Source organism: Poecilia formosa, unplaced genomic scaffold (assembly GCF_000485575.1).
Source record: "Poecilia formosa unplaced genomic scaffold, Poecilia_formosa-5.1.2 Scaffold3, whole genome shotgun sequence".
Lineage (NCBI taxonomy): Eukaryota > Metazoa > Chordata > Actinopteri > Cyprinodontiformes > Poeciliidae > Poecilia > Poecilia formosa.
Window position 1 is genome coordinate 5,145,760 of NW_006799942.1, and position 19,889 is coordinate 5,165,648.

A 19,889-nucleotide genomic window follows, 5' to 3' on the forward strand; every position below is an offset into this window, starting at 1 on the left:
AGATTATTTAAGCTACTTTATACATCTTTTTAAGGTGAAATAATTAATTTGGGTACAGAAGTTTAACAAATTAAGTCTATGTAGAAAAACCCCGTGGTAATGTCTTAAAGCTGCAATATTTAACTTTTCTGAAAAATATTTTTCTTACACATTTGTTAAAACTGTCTCTATGTTGTTAGACAGATGAGGGTCTTAGTGCTGTCTGTCGCAATCTTGTTTGATTTGTGTTATCTGCTATGCTGCAGCTAGCTGAGCCTGTTGTGAATGCTAAGGCTAGTTAGCAAGGCCACCAATTTCGGTGGTAAACGGTTTTCCGGTGACAGTAATTTGTTTCTTGGCCATTAGCACATTTAGCAGCGAGTAAATGAGGATGATTGACAGCATTAAGACCCTCCTCCTGGCTCTTATTGTTTTTGTTGTTGTTTTTTTTTAGCATTTCAGCAATAGCAGCTCAAAGAGGAGGTGGAGTAGATCGGTCTTTTCACAGATTACTTGTCACATAACATACTACCATGACATGGTGATAGGTTCAACAAATATGTAAAAAAATATTCTTGATAAAAAAATACATACTGGAGCTTTAAGAAAAGAACAAATAAGAACAAAAATACAGAGAAAAATGTACCAATACCAGTGTCCATGTGATCCACAGAGCTCAACATGTGGTCCGACGTGCGTGATAAGCTGCTGACACTCAGACCACTGTCAGTGCTTTCGTTGCGAGAGTGAGCCCTGAGTAAGAAACAAATAATTATCTGCAGTTCTAAGATAATCTTTTTCCTTCAGGTCTGGCCACCTTTTGCACTCAGAGAATAATTATTTTGGTCAGCATAATTCAGCAAATATATTTCGTACCGTTTCTGAAATGTAGCAAATGTACGAAGCTTACAACTTCTGTTCAGAAGTTGTTGTAAGCCAGTATGAAAGTGATGTTTAGTTTCTCTGAAGTTACTCTGATGCTGTGTCACGTTTACCACAAGTTTCGACTTGGATCAGGGAATCATGTTACAGCCAACAATACAACATTCCAGCTGTAAGGTGGGAAACTCTGTGGGTTTTACTAATTGTTTTTCTGAGTGACAGAGTAAAAACTACCGTGGGGAAAAAAAGCCAAAACAAACCAATTCTCAGCATTTTATGCATTCAAACACCAAAGGAAGATGTTCCCAAATACTTCCCGTTAGAAGTGAGGTTACTCATTTTAATTTGGGAACTTCATATACTCTCTGAAGCATGGCTGCCATGTTGGATTCTGCACTCTCAGTTTCCTTCTTGGGATTTCAATTTCTGGCACTTCAAGTAGTTTCAAAATTCAGGCACTGTGAGTCACAGTGACACCTGACTGAATGCTGCATGCAGCGTTCTTTGAATTAATCAATTTTTTGACCTCAGGTCCTGGACTTTCACTTCAACCAATCTATTATGTACTGTCTGGCAATAGATTGGACAAGCCTGATTAGTTCAGAAAGAGTCTTGGGAACCTTTCTGAGCAACAACGCAGTATCCAACAGATTCTATATAAACACTATAAAACATCTTCAAGCTATCTGCTAACTTTAATTCCTTTGTTAGCCCAGTAAATGCAATTTAGGGTCAGGAATAAAGATACATTTACAAATCTACTGGCACATTTTTTTTTTTGAGTATTCTGTGTATGAACAATGCTACTGTAAATTGAGTACTTTTCACTAACTTGTAGTATTGTGTTAGTAAAGACGTACCCGTTAAGGTTAGATTCTTGGTTTAAGGCCCTGATCCTGATATCCACCGATGGGACAAGCATCTGTGCGCTTCTGTCATGGTCCATCCCGCCGGGCATCTGGTTGCTCCCTCCCGCCTCCTGCACCTGAATAACTTGTATGCTTAATTTCATTTAACTTTAAAGAAAGCAGAAGTTTAGGATAGCATTGAATATTTATGGAACGACTCGCTCCAGCTTGGTACTCTCACTGACCTGTGGGGCAAATTGTGGAGGGACGGGATGCTTCAGTCTGAGCTTTTCTAGTCTTTGCTGGATTGCCAAAGGGAGGCCAGCTGGGTTCACCTTAGGGGCTACAACACAAAAAGACATCAAGAATATATGCATGAACCTCTTTGAAATGAAACATAAATCATACAATGAAACAATTCATGAAATAAAGAGTGTCCAACACCTTGAGATCCTTCTTTTTTGCTGTCTTGTTGCCAAAGATTGAGCTGTTCTAATAGCGCACATTGGAACACAATGTTTCTCATTGACAACTGTCAACTCAGGAGGCACAAAATCTGTTATAGTGTGCTACCTAGACGCGGGTCGTCCCATGTGGTTTCCTGTTTTATGTGATCAATGTAGTACACCTCTCCTTCTGCAGTCACAGCCTGCTCCCAGCCTTTAGGCAGTGGACCTGAACAGCAGTAAAAGTACAGAGTGAGAAGGCAAATGGTTGCTGGAGCCAAATGGAGTGTTGAGAGGAAAGTTTGTAGTTTGCAGATTTTAGGAAGAGAAATGAATAACTGCTTTATTTTATTTACAATTTTAAAAAATAAAACAACTGTAAGTGCATTTTGCCTAACCTTGGTGTGTGTGTGTAAAATGAACATCCATCCTTAAAGGGTCTGCTCACCCAAATCACACTATAAAAATTTTAAAATACCTCTCAGAAGAAACAGTGTCTCCAATGCTGGGAACATTTACAAAATAAGGTAACAAATCTGATTGCGGCTTTGCCGTAGTTGAGGATCTGGGTGATGTCCTGCAGTCCGTTGTACAGTCAGTTTGTTTTCTACCAAATACTGAAAGCAATATTTGACTCATTAGATGGTAAAGAGTCAGTCAGACCAAGGTAACGTTTAAAAACTAGGGGTTACGTTGAGAAAAAGTGTAAACCTTCTCATTCAACTCTGTGAACTTTGATTAACAATGTTACAATCCAAAGAATTTATTTTCTTATTCTCCAACTTAAAAAAGTAAATCAAAATTCACAAAACCTACATTTTTTTGCTTAATGCTTAAAATAAAGAACCATATTTCTTTTTATATTTTAGAACAAAAACAAATGCACAAAGAAAATTTACAAATGATCTTGAGTGGGAAGTTGCATATGTGTTCAAAACAAAGTAGATTGTCACCTAATAAAGACAAATATTCCTTGAAACATTCAATTGATATGCTCAGACAAACAAATGTGATTACAATATTTGCAAGGATGATCTTGTGGTTAGCACAGTAAGTCTTCTCTGAGTGTCACAGTACAGGACAGAGTCTCATCCCCACAATCAATGACTTTAATCTGCTTTGAGATTAACATTGTTGTGGATGAAGACATCCACTGGTTTTAATCGCTACTTTTTAACAGAAGCATCCAGATGAGGCATTTGTTACAAAAGGAGAAGATGATGGATTTTTTATTTTTTCACAGAAAAAATAAAACCCTGACTTTGCCTCCACTTTTTTCCAACACTCAATCAAATGGTAACTAAGTAAGTAACATTTAAAAAATGTGCATGACTGAAAGTTTCTTAATTTATGTTGATATTTTAAAAATCACTGCTTTTTATTATGCAAGTGGTTTGTAAAGCTGTTTCACAGGCTTTTCCCATTTCGCTGTTGATCAAACAAATCAGGGTGTGGACGACCTAATGTTCACACAGCAGACAAAAGTGGCGTCAATCCAACTTCTCTACCAATATATTACTGGTATCTGATTTCTTTTAAAGACAGTGTGAGCACAAATCAATTTTTTTTCTCTCGATATCACACCCAGGTCACTTACATACACGCTCCCAAACTGGATTCTTATCTGATGTTGGTGCAACCAACTTGAACGGTCATGTCACATTTCATCCAACTTTTAAGTCATCGAGGTGTGACAAACATCGCAATTTTGTTGGGAGGAGTCGGCAAGTACCAAGGTCAGATGTAAACAATGGACTAAACAAGTATGGCGGAAAATGTTGATGGAACTTGTCACGACTGCACAACAAACTCAGAATGAATGAAAATGATAATAAAAAAAAACAACTAAAGATTGGTGTCTGCCAAACATTTGGATTAGGACTTTAAAATGCACAGTGCCACTTTTTAAGCATTTTTTTACCATTTAAAACTACACTGACTGTAAAGGAGAGACAACACTGGCTGCCTTGGCTCCCTGTTTGTCAGTATCATATGACCTGCTCTGCAAACGGCAAAATATGAGGTGCAAAAACAATAGATAAAAAGGCGAGAGATTCAAGTTTTGCATAGGTTACAAGTGGATTTATCAACAAGTCCTATCAAAGCATGCAGTAAACATGCTAGATTTAGCCTGGAACTTCAATTCAACTATTGATAAAAATGGTGGAAAGTGTTGAGTCTGATGGGAATTTGGAAACCAAGCCCATTTTAACTGAGTAAAGTTGGTCTTAGAGAAACATGAAATATAAAGGATGCTCAGCTGAAACTCAGTCTGAGAATAAATATACGTTATTATCGAGAAAAACAGATTCTGCAACATCCTGCACATCATTGGTGAGCGAGTTAAAAAGTGGAACACAGACATGATAGTAATGAATATGGACACCAAATTATGTTACAAGGTGTTTTACCATTGCTTCCCTGTTATATGATTTTTATTTCAGCAAAAACGAATGTGTTACTCTCTCAATTTTAAAATTAGGGGCACAGTTGCTGCACTACTCTACATTTTAGGCATCTAAGCTAACATAGGGGTAATATTGATTAAATGTGATGTGGCATTGTACTGTAATTTGAAACTACTGAGTTTTCAAGCAAGTAGATGTATTGATTTTAATGTCGCATCGGCCTGGCACTTAGCATTGGTAAACAATTCATCTTAATTGAATAATCCGTTTCAGGGGCAATGAATTCTGATCTGGACATACATATTATTTCCGGCACAATGTGATATTTTGATGGGTGAAGCTCAACAAAGCTTTCAAGCAGCTTCTCCAAGCAGTTTTTTCCTCAGAGACGGTTTGTCAGTAACACTTAAAACCATTGTGAGTCTAATAATGCCTAATAAGCAGGTGGATGACAACTGAAAGCAAAAGCCAGTTAGAAAGAGTTTTTATGAGAGCCTGATTGCTATATATATATATAAAAAATAAAAAATAAAAGATCTTATAGGTTGTACTTGAAGTCAATGATCACATGTTGCATCATCACATCCTGTGGTTGATTCTATCATTTAAGGAAATACAATTTGGATAAACTGACCCTTTGGACATTTACATCAAGCTAATAATTGAAAAAAAAGACTTATAGAACCTGCATGATTCTTTTTGAATTGCACCCTGATGTAGGGTTACATATTAAGTCTGATAATTTTTCAAAGCAGAGGCATAAGTGTAAGCAACCCAAAGAGAATCCCAAAGGAACAACACCCAACACACTCCAAGTCAGAGGGAGACAGACGACAACAAAAAGGGCACAGCGCTGCAGTGTGATACCTGTCTCAGGAATAATATTTTTGGGTTGCGTAGTGGGGGCTGGGTTGCTGAAGGAGTGGGCGTGGCTCGGGGTGCAGGCAATCTGATGCTGGGCTGCAGCCGACTGAAGCTGCGACAGGCGGGGGTCCTGCCATGTGGTCGACCTCTGCGCGTGGCTGAAGAAAAAAGAAAACACACACACACACACAGCAAGCGATGCATCTATTAAACCGCAGTAACCTGAAGGGCGAGGAGCGTTCTCCCTCAGACTCGCTTTACCTGTACGACCAGATGTGCTTGCACATCTATGCTCCTCGAGACAATCTCAGGCTTTTCACAGAGCAGGAAACGTGCTCTCATGAAGGTGAAACCCAACAGGCCACAGAACTGGTTCAACTGTTTCCTGTTTGCATGAGTTTTAATCCTGTGTACAGCTCTGCCACTTTACTTTTAGAAAAATGAGAACATCTTGTGTGGCAAAAGAATTACTTGTAGAAAAAAAAAACAATATTTTGAATCATATCAGAGCTGGAATGGTCCTTTCGGACATCTATCAGCCTAAAATATTAAGGTTGCCACTTTCCAGTTCCAAAATCTGCTGATTCAGAATCTGTCTTGCACAACCTGCTTTGGGAAACTGTCATCCGGCACAGAAACCCTTTTTAAAGAAAACCTGCAGAGCCAGAGATGCAACACAGCGATAAAGCTGGAGGAAGCCCTTACTTGATGAAGTACCGTTGGCCAGTGGGCGTCTTGGCCATCTCCCAATCCTCGGGGAGTGGCACATCGTCGGGTATGACTGGTGTGGCCGCTACATTGACTGAGTTGATTGGGAGGGAGGCCGGGGAGGAATGAGCGCGAACGTGATGAGGGGCGAGGGAGCCGCACACGCCTCCATCTGAACTGGCCTGACGAGAAAGGAGCAGGGTTAGCAAGTCTGCAGCGGAGTGACAAACGGCAATCCGAAACATAAACTGAGAGCAAAAACAAAACGAGTTCAAATGGGTTACTATAGCTAGACTGAACAAGAGTTGCTTCACACACTGGACAGTCTCACAGCCAAGCGGTTTTATTGCAAAGAAATGTACACTGGGAAATGGCAGGATTTTGTGATGCATCATTTCAAAACATTTTTTCCTCCTTTAACGTGGCATTTATCCTCCATAACTCAACCAAAAAACAAACAAGCTTGTATTGACCTGTTTGCATAAGTGTATGCATACACTTAACCCAAAACCTAAGCAGCTTTTGATCAAGTTCAACATTTAGTTTTCCTTGGCAAGAGTCCATCAGCATCCTTCAGCTTCAGTTTTCAATATTTACCTCTTCTGCCTGGCAAAGGTTTCCAAATCATTTAGACTGTGAGGACATATCTTGTTTAGTTGATGAACTAAACAAAAGAAAACCAATTCAAATTTGTTATTTACAAAACATGAAGTAATCCCAGAGCATGACTCTGCCACTACCATGTTTATGCTTCACTGTTGTTTTCTTTGGAATTGTGGATCAAAATTCAAGTTTGGTTTCATTAGACCACAAGTGGCTAAGCCTTTGGAAGACTTCAGTAAAGTTTGAAGGAAAGACTTCTTTGGAAAGAAAGACTTCTGTCTTACAAATTTATCTTTCATCTGACACTTTTCCAATAAAGGACTCACACATGTGAAGCACATTGAGCAGAAACTCCTGCTGCTCCTTCACTGTTGCTGTCCGGCTCTTGGCATTGTCTTTGTAAGCATTGTCCATCAGTTGTGATTTCACTCTTTTCTCATATTTTCTTTAAGCCCATTGTTACTGTGCCAACTGTGAATTCACAAATTCACAGTTGAATTTGTGAATTTATAATGTGGGATTGTCTTTCTGACTGACACATTTGTGCAACAAGATCTTTTGATCTGTTGTTCCCTCTCTGCAAACTTTAGTCTTGCAGGTTGCAAATGAGCAAATGATATCAAAATCCTTCTGCAGTAGCAGAAATTTACTTCTGCTTAAACAAGTTCACTTTAAATGGTAGCAGGTATGTAGTGAAGGGAAAAAATATTGTAAGTAAATCAAAAAGTAAATGAAACTTTGTTTATGGGAGGTTGTTCACAGGTGTGCATCCACATGCCGCCTAAGAGCTTTTTTTTTACTGATTGGCTTGATTTTCTATTCAAGTGTGCAGGATTTTTGTCACAACAAAATCATAAAAATATTTAAAATGGTTTATGATTTTTTTACACAAAAATTATTTTTATTTTAAAAGGGGTTAATGCATGTTAAGCATCCCCTCTGTAGTGACTTCAATTTTTTTGTAAGAGTGACATAAACACTAGCCGAAACATCATGCAGTCTGATTTTAAGGGTTTAGATTCCCTAAAATGAAGCTCTTGCATGTGTTAAATGCTGCAAAACAATTCAAGTAACGATTGCACTCATTCACAGCTGGTGAAGTTGTGTTTGTTACTTTCTGCACCTTTCTGTGTTCATTCGATATTTTCCCACAGCTGGACCGTAAATGACAAGGAGATGAAATCAGCTACAAAGACGCACATGAAGAGGTCTGATAATGGCAAAACTGAGCGACCTTTCGTGGTTGTAGTCGCTGGAGCTCTGAGTGCAACAGCCTGTATCAAACTAAGAAAATGCAACTTGAAATGAATTCAGCAGCGACTAAGAGACGTAAAACTGAATGAGATTTTTTTGTGGCCCTGCGTGGACACACAATGTCCAGTTTGAGTATTATAGCATCTGTGTATTCTTTGTCACCTTAGATAGTTTGTGCCTTCCTTTTAATGAATTGTGATCAATTTTACAGCAGTACAATGTATGTATAACGTTCTGATGTTTTAAACTGTCCACGCAGCTGCACAGGCCAGAGAAAATAATTATGAAGCTCTGGATCTAAAAAGAGAAATGATTACTGCTATGCTAAGATGTGAGGACTCTGGACTCCCAAAACACTGGTACAAAAACCAATGGATTACATTGTTTTTGTTGTTAAAATTCCTATTTCCAAAGTATTTAGAGAACACTCTGGTTTTAAATTGGGGTCACGACCTCCTGACATCCCTAATGCAGTAGCAGATAAAAACAGTATTTATAAACAAATAATAATAATAACCTGGTTTTTATGTCATTTTACCAGTTTCATTTGGATATTATCAATCCTTCCATACCCAACCAAAGGTCAGTCAAAACTTTTTTCTCTATTTTTGTCCATGAAAATCAAAGTGTGCGGCTAACAAAAAGAAATTTATGAACATAAACCTACAATCCTGAATCCTTTTGTACGTTTAACCCATGGATTCATTTCATATGTTTGGAATCTATGTAAAAAGCAATGGTCAATGTTGAGAGGTGGAATTATTAAAGATTTAATCTAAATGTGAATCTTAGTAAATGAATTATAACTCAAAGTTAGTCAGAATTAATCTTGTTTGATTCCATGCTCACTGCCATACATGGCAACAAACTGATATAAAATCAATAAAAACTGAAAATGAATAAAATTAGAAGGCACCAAGTTGGCATAAATTAACTGTGACCTTTAAAAGATTTTAGTTTTAAAAGGTCTAAAACTATAATTCTTAAATCCATTATTCTCCTGCTGCAGCAGAAGTACCACTGGTGGTTACCTGAGCTGCTTTTAGTGGGACTCATTCGCATGTTTGCTAATAAAGTCCAAGGTATATATGAATATATCACCAACAGTAAACAGATTATTTAGGTTTGATCTTTGCTTCCTCAGAAAAATCTGTGAATAAATTCTCTAGACATCCCTGTAAAAACTGAAGAACAGTGAATCTGAAAGTTTTTCCTCTGTCTATATACACCCATATATTTATATCTGTATTTATATTTATGTATTTATATCCATCCGCTATTTATTTCCATCCATATATATATATAAAAAACACCAGTCTTGGAAATTTTAACCTTTGAGCAAATTTGCTATTTATTAGCAGTTCTGCTTATTTATATCTCATCAAACCAGAGATACACAAGGCACTATAAAAAAAATCTACCTGTGAACATCTAGGTGCTTTTTGTATGAATAATAATAATAATAATAATAATAATAATAATAATAATAATAATAATAAATAACATTTACTCGGGCTAACTACTATGCAGGTGATTACAGGTTGACTGCTAGAGCAGATAGCCTGACTACTACAGAAAATACTATTGGGTTATACTCTCTAAAAACCCCAACAGCAACAAATTAATAATTTCTGCACAGTATGGGTGCAAAACCACAACTCAATTAAGTGGGTGTTAATGCTGCAATGCATAAACAAATAAAACAAATAAATGTTCCAAGAAACAAATAATGAGGATGTTTTTTTTGTTTTAAATAATGGCAAAAAGAAAAAAAAATCAATTATGTATGTTTGTCTTAGTTTTTTGTGCAAATATCGTCCAACCGCGGTACTTCACTCGATGTTATATCGTGATGATCTCCTACTTTATTTCAGAAGCAGCACGCAAATGTGTTTTTTCCTGCTCAATTTCTAAATAAATTCACTAAATATTGGTAAATTTCATGCAACGATAACCATCCTGCAGAGTGAAGCAGTTTGCAGTAATATTACTTGTCTGGAGTGGCCCCTGGGCTCCGGGGGCTTGAAGAAAGAGTCCGGAAACTTCCTCATCCTCATGGGCACGGACTGGGTCTGCCTGGCCGCCTTGCCGGGGTTCATCACGGCGTTGAAGAGGGCCTCCAGCTCCGTGTTGGAGTCCCCGCGGACGTGCACGACCTGTTGCCCGGCCGGAGGCGCGCCGCGGTGCGCGTCCATGTCGCCCAAAGTTTGGAATCGAAACGTATCTGTAGAAAAAGTTCGCGCATGTAAAACAAACGAAGAGTAAAACGCAGATTGCCAAGAAAAACGGGGTTGGATGCGCCTATGTGCAACAGTTACGATAAGATTTGTTTACACTTTCAGACCCCCCCTCCCTCTTCTATTAAACCCCCACCCCATTTGAACTTTTTGTGTCGCTGCCTCGGTGTTTGAAGCTCGAACTTCTCCAAGTTATTTAGCAACAGGAAAAACATCAAGCGTCAGGTATCGTGGTCAAAATGGTGTTATTTAAGCCAAGATCGCGGACAAAAATCAATCTCGGCAGAGCACAACATGCCTCCCACATACCTCAAGCAGCCAGAGCGTCCCCACTCCTCCTCCTCCTTCTTCTCCTCCCCTGTGTATTCCTGCAGGGAGAAAAAGAAGTCCCAGTCTGGAAAACACTCAAGCCGACTCCGTTTTCCCCGACACAGACGGTGGAGTAAAAACCCTTTAAAAGGCGAGGCAGGGCGCACACACAACAAACTGGCCGGGGAAGAGCGATTTCACCGAGACCTCTAAACTTTTCCCATCCAGCGTTCAGTCCAGATTCATATGATAGTGCGGAGGGGCGGGGTTGTTGGGTTTAAAGCTGCCGCAGTCGCAGGGCAAATATTTCACACTCAAGACAGATATGTAAACCATCACTGGTGAAAACTTCTAGAAAACCAGGAGTTTATTTACAGCCCCGAACTAGAGCTGGTCAGCTGGAAAACGAAATAATCACTTTTATTCTGTATTTAGTTTATATTTAAAATCCATCTTGCGCATTTTCCAGTCGTTTTTATATAGTGAAGGCAAGAGGTAGAGAGTGAAATACTGCAACAACCTCAGATAATCTCATAGAAGGGCCGCATTAAGTCCTTCTTTTTCCCCGACTCTGGGTCTGGAGGGTCTTGTGTATTTTTGGGGGGGTTGGGTAGGGGGAAATTGGGAAGTTGCGCCGAGAAAACATCCGCCCCATGATGAGGCCAACCCAGTCGGAGCCTGTTTGTCCCGTGCAGGCTCAAGCCGCAGTGTAGCGCCCCCTGGCGGAAAACACGCACCAGAGAGCCCACAATTCAGCTGCTGCTGACGGCCAAAAGTGTTATTATTCAGGGATATATGTTTCCCTGAATAATTTGGTCCATCTGATTGTGTAATTTTTAAATATTAAATTTGATTTGATCAAATACTCTGTACTTTTTACCAAATACTTTTTTACTCTTACTTGAGTAATTTCTTGGATGACTACTTGAGTAAACATGTATTGAAGTAGTGCTACTCTTTCTTAAGTACAATGTTTGGGTACTATTATACCTTTAGAAAATTAATTTCTGCTTAATTTCAAAATATTTAAATTGACATTTGAATATTTATTCAGTAAATCTAATTAACCTGATTTTCTGTGGTGAAATTATCAAGCGGTCGAGAGGTTTTTGTTACTCTGGTATCTGTTTAAGTTCTGAAAACAACTAAAAATAATTTACCATATGATGTACTTTTTTTACCAGTGTAAAACACTGGTAAATTGGCCTCTCTTTGTTCCCTCTTTAAAAAGAGGAAAATAAAACATTAAAGCCATCAGAGTCTGACTGACCAGTACTGTGTGATTACTCCCTTCCTTGTTTTAAGAAGGAGCTACAAACATTGAAGGTGAAGAAAAGGTCGACAGAAACTTTCACGGCAAGTTGCTCATTGTCCGGAAAGCAAGATGCTCTGCTCTGCACCGTATCAAACCTGACATATGTACCATATTTTCTGTTTGTAATCACCTGCATAGACTTTATTTTTCTTTCTTTTTTTAAACTGTGGAACGAAGATATTATTTTGTCAAGATACAGTCAGTGTCAAACACATTTAAACAGTTAAACATGCTTTTTGTAGGCTGTTTGAGTTACAAGTCAGGGGTTTTGACTCGGTGTTCAGATTCATTCCTAAACTCTGTGTAAAGTGATTGTATCTTAGCAATCCCATTTTATAAACTGATATCACATGCATCATGAAATAAAATGAGCTGGTCTGTCAATAATCTCAGTAACCTAAATTTTATCATTTTGTCACAGAATTAAGTTGCATTTTGTTTGAGTTACTTTAAAATTGAATATTGAAATTGAAAGTGAATATTTTAGCCATAGGTTAAATCCAGAACAGAAATTTAGCAACACATTGATAAGAAACATTATTGTGAAACTCTCCTGTGGACAACAGGTGGCAGTGTCTCCTTTTTTTTTTTTACATTAATTTCTTATTTTATTTTTATTTAGTCCATTACTCACTATGAGAAGATGAGAGCTACATCCTGTGTTTATTCTCTCTGTGTTGTTCTTTCCTAAAAAAACTTGCCCACTGAATAAAAGTTGAAAGTAAACCAAGACAAATGTTTTATGAGCAAATTGTACTCACAGATAATCACAGCTCTCTAGTTCTTTATTTCTATTTTTCCTTGATTTATTCATCCTTCTTGGTTTTTAAGCTGCTTTTTCAAACAGCAACAATATTGGTGTGACTTTTCTCCTCACACCAAGTAAAGATAGTATTGTAGAAGCAAATTGTTTAACATTAATTTGAGAGAATTGTCATACATGGCAGAGATTTGAATCAGTTAATAATAAGTTAATGATCTGTACAATCAGTTGATAGTTCAGACCATTCAACCTATCAAATTTGAGGAAATCATCAGAATTATGGGGTAGGCTAAAATTTACCCCATTTTGACCTACTTACAAAATAAAATATTTATATTTTAACTTTACTTTATATTCTTGGCAGAAATTAAGTGGGAGTTTTACTTACAGAAATTTGCATTAATTTTTTTTTTTTTAAATTTTGCATCCCTACCCATCCAGGTTTACAGCCATGCTGGGCAAATGCTCAAAGCAAATATGACCTCCTACATTTTTAAACTCCACTTCCATAAATGGTCAATCAACAACAGTGACTTTTTAAAAATTTCCATAGCTTTTTATACATTTGCTGATCTACACTTTGTCATGCAGGGGCATTGTGTGTGTGTTGTTTTTAATATATTTATTTAGCTGTTCTAAACATTAAACCACAAAAAATGTAACAAGCTGTAACAATAAGTATGGTTCCTGAAATAGCTTGGATCCTCCTTAGTAGGCCTTTATTCATTCCCTTGATCTTCATGAGTTCACCCGTTATTGACATGCACACACTGTTTTTGAGCAGCATGTAAAATTGCACAGATGTGGGGTCCCTGAGGCAACAGCGCCATGCTTTTTCCACATTCCTCCTTCTGACCATGGCTGCAGACTCGCAGAGGCCTGGAACGGCAGCGATCCTTTCCACTGGCACTCTCAGAAACTTTTTCCAAGGAAGCGACAGACTCCAGCTGGACCCTTCGTGGAATTTTCAGCTGTTCTTTTGCTTTTGTACTTTCTTCACTGCTTAAATGCCCACTTTACTGGAATAATTGGTCGCACTCTACAGGAGACTTTTGACTCAGTGCTTAGGGTTGGAGGAAACATAAGTAACAAACACCCTGCCCTGTCTGCACCCTACCTTCAGCTGCAGCTCCCACGCAGTGACACCAGCAGAGACTGGGGGTTCAATAAAACAAGCTGCACTTTTTTTTTTTTCTTTCTCCCCACATCTGTTTCTCATGCTGGTGGCAGGATGTAACCTTTAAAACAACAATGCCTGGTTAAGAGACACACCACATAGGAAAGTAATAACTCCAACACGAAACTAAAAATCTGCACATTCAGCTCCTTCTGGGGAACATAATCAGATTTTCATTAACACCCTTCTTTAACTCGTCTGACGTAATGGGAGTTTACAAGAAAGTGGGAGTAGCATCACCCAGTCACTCCCACTGTCACGTGTGAGAGGAACCGAGGAGAAAGTGAAAAGGGGTTTGGACTACAAAGAGTAGATTTGAACAGTTTGTGGAAAAAAAAAAATAGGTATAAATGAAGAAGCTGGTGGGAAGAGCTCCGCCCCCTCGCTTCGTGAGGAAATAATCACAGTTGGACTGGGATGATGTGGGCAACGACTGTCCTCCTGCTGCTCCTGCCTCAGCTGGTTTCCTCCACAGTACGTATATGCATGTTGAAAGTTAATGTTTTTTTTTTTGCATTTCTGTATTAGGAAACATTTATTAGGATTTATGGAAGGCAGAACCCAAAAGCTGTCAGCGAGAGGCCCAAACAAGCTGCTTTATTCTGTTTGTCATTGTTTGAAGAAAACATTTATAACCTATAAAGAAAATAGAAAGTTGGAGAGCCCATTTTATATTTTATTGAGATAAACACGGTTTTAAATAAGAAGGATGTTTTGTCCAAACTTTATCCCTAAAGAAAAACTCAATATTTTAATCTAAGATATTTGAATTAAGGTCTAAGGAAATTGTGCTTTTGACATTCTCAGACATAATGTCCAATGCTATTTTCACCATATAATTAAACAAATCTGTATCCCAGCTACTATTTATTCCAGCAAGCTCCAGATTAGTTTGCTTCTTAGTCACTTTATGCCCCTATGCTTTGTTATTTCTTCTCAATCTTATTCACTTTTGTCTGTAAACCAACCGTTTTATTCCAATAAACTTAACTAAAGCATAATAATGCATGTCTCATCAGTAAAAAGCTTTTTTGAAATTTATAGATAAAAAAGAAAAAAAAAAGCTCAAATCTATTGTTGCATTTCAGTTATTGTATCTGATTATTTTAATGTTATAGAGCATAACCAATGACTGACCCTATCAGTCACTTTCATAAGACTACTGATTAGTATTTGAAGCTACTCCAAACCACTTCCTAAATATTCCAAAGATACAAATTTACACCTGGTTGTACCCTGAAAATGATATCTTTCTGGGTACAACATAGGTAAAACTGCCGATGTAGCAAAAAGCAGAGAGGTGAAATGTTAAAGATGTCTTTTATTTGCTTATTACACTTTGACAGCGTAATATTGCTAGCAACTCTGTAAATTAGAGGCTCAAACTTTTAAAAAGCAGAATAAATATTCTCCAGCAGATGCTTGGTCTCCAGTATAATGATGAGTTTTCTGAAAAGTTATAAAATAAATAGCAACATCTTCTAACATTTAACCTAACATAAAAATGAAGGTAAAAAGTTCCAGTGTTTTTCTGACCGCAGGCAGTCTGTGTGCTATCTGATCAAACTGCATCCTTCTGTTTACCTGTAGACTGAAGGTACCGCTGGCCATTTAAACCAATCAGAGCCTGAAAGTGAGGAACTCTCTGACTCACCTGTCAAAGACCAAAAAGCTTTCAGGCAGACCAAAGGTCACGATGCGTGCTCCATCCCATGTGACATCACCGTCAAACTCCTCCGGGATGAAAAACACTCAATCTGTGGTGAAGTTTCTATTTTGTCCTTGTAGTATTGATAGCTCTCTCATCAATATTGGCTTCTCACTAAGCATGTCTGTTTGTATGTGTGCAGGCCAGCTGCAGCAGTCCCTGCTGGCATTTGGACGTAGCACCCGAAAGCTAATCAGGGATGTGATCGAGGAGCAGCAGAGAGGCCTAGATGTCCTGAGCGGACAGGTAAAACCTGGTCAGGATTTTCTGGTTTGATGCAGAGACTTTAGAGGAATTAGCTGACCAGTAGTGAGCGCTGCTGTGTCACATTTCCAGGTTTCGGAACTGATGAGCAAAGTGCAGATGCTCAGCTCCGAGGTCCAGAGAAGCAACGCTGAGATGTACTCGATAAAACCTGTTCAGTCCCACGGTAACACACAGGCTCCCTCATACAACATGCAGACCAAAGGCTTATTTTCTATCTTCAATAAAGTCCAAATAAATTCTTTTAAATTTGTGGATTTAAAAGAATCTTTTAAATCCTTTTTCACATGTGACAAAATGTGAAAAAGTGTAAGGCATCATATCTAAATCAGGTAAAGAAGGAATTAAATGTCATATGTAAATAAGAATTATTAGTGTGCAAAGTGAGATTTTCATCAGGGAACCCCTTGAGTTGTTAACAACAATGGCTCAAATATTTTCTTGAATGTGATCACTTGTGCTTTTGATCAGGACGAGACTGCAGTGACATCAAGGAGAGTCTGATGTCAGTCGTCCCAAAGATCCCCAGTGGTATTTACATAATCCATCCAGAAGAAACAGACTCTTCTTTTGAGGTACAACATTAACTTAGGCATTCCCCGTTTGGCTAATTTCCATCGTTAAAACCTAAACAAATGTTGTTAAGGTGTTCTGTGAGATGGACTACATGGAAGGCGGCTGGACAGTGATGCAGAGGAGGACTGATGGATTGAATGACTTCAAACGATCCTGGGCTGATTACCTTGATGGATTTGGAAACCTTGCAGGTTGTGCATACATGCATTCATTATCATTCAAGAATCAGGTTTACCTTAAAGCCTTTTCATCCAACTCTTTCTCCTATTTATCAAGCCGGGAGAAGCCTAAAGCTGCAGCAGCGTTTGATCCTCATCAAATTTCTCTTTCTTTGTTTCTATAGGAGAACACTGGTTGGGTCTGAAGAAGGTTTTTCACATCGTCAACCAGAAAGATGCTCGCTTCCAACTTCACATCGCTCTAGTGTCCAACAACGATGTCACGTCTTATGCCTCCTATGATGACTTCCGCCTTGACAATGAAACCCAGTTCTTCAGAATCCACCTGGGCAGATATGCAGGCAGTGCTGGTATGACAAAACAAGGAAGACATCTACAGTTCTTTTCAAACCGTTTGATATGTGGCATTATGCATGTGTGTTTTTGCTCAGGTGATGCTTTCCGTGGCTATGAGCAGGAACAGAACCAGAACACAGCTCCATTTAGCGCCTCGGATGTGGACAACGACGGCTGCAATCCGTCATGCAGCTTTGCCAACAGGACGGTGGAGAGTTGCAGCATCCTGCACAACCACACAGGGTGGTGGTTCAACCAGTGCGGACTGGCGAACCTCAACGGCTCCCCCGAAGACGGGGAACAGAACCAAGGGAAGAGGACACGCATCCTTTGGGACACCTGGAGGCAGAGTGGAGTCCCTTACGCCATCAAATCCGTTACGATGAAGATCAGAAGGCTTGCAACCAACAACTGACACCTAATTAGGAGGGATGAAGCATTGATGGGCCTCCGACAATTTTACTAACACAGCAAATATTTGGTAGTGCAAAATATTACAACTTACACTTGAATTTAGATAATACTTTCAAAGACCCTTTCTAAAACTTAGCAGATACTTTCAGGAACTTAACAAGCACTTTCTGAAACTTTCATGAATTTTGGCAGATACTTTTACGGACTTTTTTAATCAAGCTTTCTTGAAACTCCTGAGATACTTTCTGGAACTTTTCTGGCATCTACTAAGTACTTTTCAAACATTTTATGGAGCTTTTCCTTTATTTCCATTCAAATTCCATGGAAGTACCTGATGAGTTTTGGAAAAGTCTCTTCGAAGTTCTGCAAAAGTTATGGAAGATTATCTCAAAGTTCAGCAAAAGTATTGTTATTTAGTGCTAAATTATATTTACTATAAATATGATCTTAAACTATGACTACAGCTAACTTTGTTTTGTCTGAAGAGGACAAGTTTATGCATTAAACTCTGCCACAAATGCCATTAACAATTGACCACCGTTACAAGTAGAAATCCCTGATGTGCACATGAATTCTGTGATTTTTGTTAAATTGTGCTTGTTCTTTGTAATTGCCATAAATGTTTCTATGTAACATGTCTTTGTTATATTTGAATCTAAATGTTAGATAAGAAAAACTGCAAAAACATACATGAATCCCGTCACTATTTACTTCTTCATCAAGAGGAAATGAAAAGTCAAGCCAAAGCTTTTTATATTTGTTTTTTATTAATATGATTTTAAGATTTTACATATTACAAGTGGACAATAAAGTCATTCTGCATGTATATGTTGTAGATTAAGTTTTGTTGAAAGTTTGATGGTAAGGAAGTCATAAATAATTTCTAAAAATTCACTGTCTATACCTGACATGAAGGGTGAACCTTCCACTATTTTAGTACTTAATTAAAAGTCTAACACTTAAATAATATTAAATTAAATATATTTGATCAAATCAGATAAAGAAGAGAAAAATCTACGGAATTAGCTGTGTTAAAATGACCCAAACAGAACAGCAAAGTGATACTATAAATTACAGTTCTTACTGACTTTAGTGCAGTTATTAAAAAATAAAATGAACACTGTCATTATTTACAACTAAGAGTAAATGTCTTTAAACTGTGTTTAACATAAAAGTTATTTCGTGTACTTACTGCGGTTGTAATTTGAGAGACGCAGCAACAGGTGAAACAGATTTTGATTAAAAAAAGAACCAATTCAGTCCAGCAGGTGGTGCTAATGACAACAATCTAAACATTTTAAGTGCACAAACAAAAAAAGCAACAAACAATTAAGAATCAGAATTGAGTTTTAAGAAATGTTCAGCAATAGTGGTTAAAATTTGTGTTTAAAGATTTTTTATGTTTGTACTGAGATCCTCAGCTGATAACATACAAAATGACCCACATGCATAAAAACACGGACTCTTTATCACACAGTCTACACCAAGCAGGTTCTTATTGTTATTGAAACAAAAAAAACAGAAAGAAGACGTAGTTATTATTTAAAGTTAATCCATTTAAGTCCTAGTTTACAAAAACTTTTCCATTAAAGCGTCTGTTATGTAAGAGCTGTGACATCAGAGGGCTAAAGGACCATAAAGTTTTATTTGAAATCTTACAGAGCTCAATGTTAGCACAACTTTTACGCCGCATATCCAGAAGGCTCAACATCTGGCTTTCCAATGTAAATAGAAAACACCTTTTTTAGATATGAAAAAAAAAACCTCCATAAATGTTTGAGATCCTAAAAAGAAAATTAATATCAGAGATAATCTGAGTAAATACAAAGCACAGTTCAGGTACATATTCAAACTGATCTGGTCTTGTCTGAAAAAAGAAACCATACACCTTTATTAAATCATGAATGAACAGTGATTGACCATGTCACTGGTAAGCTGTCCTTATTTAACAATCTGTAGGATCAAAAAATCCCTTAAAAAGAGTCAACATAAAATAGGACAGAGTATTTCAGTAGCTACACGTCACGCCCCGATATAAAGACATTTAAGAACAGGTTGATATCCATCAGTCTGAAAAGGTTGCAACCAGATTTCTAAAGCATTGGGTGCACCTTTCAATTAGCAGATGTTTTGATAAAATTCGAATGCATTCACTTCAGTTCCCATTTTAAGTAACACTGGATTTTGTGCAGATCTGGATATAAAACTTTTTTAACATAAGATTCACCTTTTTCCCTTCGTAATTGAACAATGTTCTTGTATTAACAGAAGTTATATCAGCCTGGTGTCAATGGTTGTTTGGTAATCTGAAAACGTTGAACATGACAAAAAAAGGAAGAATATAAAAATCCGATAAGGTTTCAGCTGCTTTTTTACAGCATTATTTATCTTTTACTGCATTGCACTGAGCAGCTTGGTGCATATATTCAACCTAAAAGAAGAGCTGTTGTGTGAAAGCACATGAGTTACTTTAGCTCTGAAACAAAGACCAGAATGCTCATCTGAGGAGTCTGCATTCTTCTCGGTACTATCCCACCTCTGTCTTCCTGTTTGGTTCTGCACGCAGGATCACGTAATTTACTTTCTGTTTGTGTGCGTTTGCGTGATAAAGGTTTATTA

General features: G+C 37.9%; 2 protein-coding genes across 5 annotated transcripts in view; one reads left to right on the forward strand and one right to left on the reverse strand.

Moving 5' to 3' along the window:
* Positions 1-10,891, reverse strand: part of LOC103140998 (transcriptional coactivator YAP1-like) — a 13,921-nt gene extending 3,030 nt beyond the window's left edge. The window contains exons 1-8 of one of the 4 annotated variants that reach the window (XM_007556389.2): positions 10,539-10,891; positions 9,984-10,216; positions 6,133-6,317; positions 5,431-5,585; positions 2,283-2,384; positions 1,955-2,052; positions 1,722-1,846; positions 626-732 (exon numbers count right to left, since the gene is read on the reverse strand). In XM_007556389.2, the coding sequence (XP_007556451.1) occupies positions 626-732; positions 1,722-1,846; positions 1,955-2,052; positions 2,283-2,384; positions 5,431-5,585; positions 6,133-6,317; positions 9,984-10,187 (976 nt within the window). In that variant the 5' untranslated portion in view covers positions 10,188-10,216; positions 10,539-10,891. The remainder of the gene's footprint in view (positions 1-625; positions 733-1,721; positions 1,847-1,954; positions 2,053-2,282; positions 2,385-5,430; positions 5,586-6,132; positions 6,318-9,983; positions 10,217-10,538) is intronic. The other 3 variants (XM_007556398.2, XM_007556407.2, XM_007556415.2) reach the window with 3 other exon arrangements.
* Positions 10,892-13,988: 3,097 nt separating this feature from the next.
* Positions 13,989-18,096, forward strand: angptl5 (angiopoietin-like 5). The gene is made up of 8 exons (XM_007556423.2): positions 13,989-14,267; positions 15,384-15,555; positions 15,644-15,747; positions 15,838-15,931; positions 16,237-16,340; positions 16,412-16,532; positions 16,685-16,870; positions 16,952-18,096. The coding sequence occupies exons 1-8, from the start codon at positions 14,211-14,213 to the stop codon at positions 17,269-17,271; spliced, it is 1,158 nt and encodes a 385-aa protein (XP_007556485.1). The 5' UTR covers positions 13,989-14,210; the 3' UTR covers positions 17,272-18,096.
* Positions 18,097-19,889: the final 1,793 nt, after the last annotated feature.

Coding starts and splice junctions, on each gene's coding strand:
- angptl5 (XM_007556423.2), top strand. CDS start 14,211: ATGATGTGGGCAACGACTGTCCTCCTGCTGCTCCTGCCTCAGCTGGTT. Junction 15,748..15,837: donor TAGATGTCCTGAGCGGACAG/GTAAAACCTGGT, acceptor TCACATTTCCAG/GTTTCGGAACTGATGAGCAA. Junction 15,932..16,236: donor AAAACCTGTTCAGTCCCACG/GTAACACACAGG, acceptor GCTTTTGATCAG/GACGAGACTGCAGTGACATC.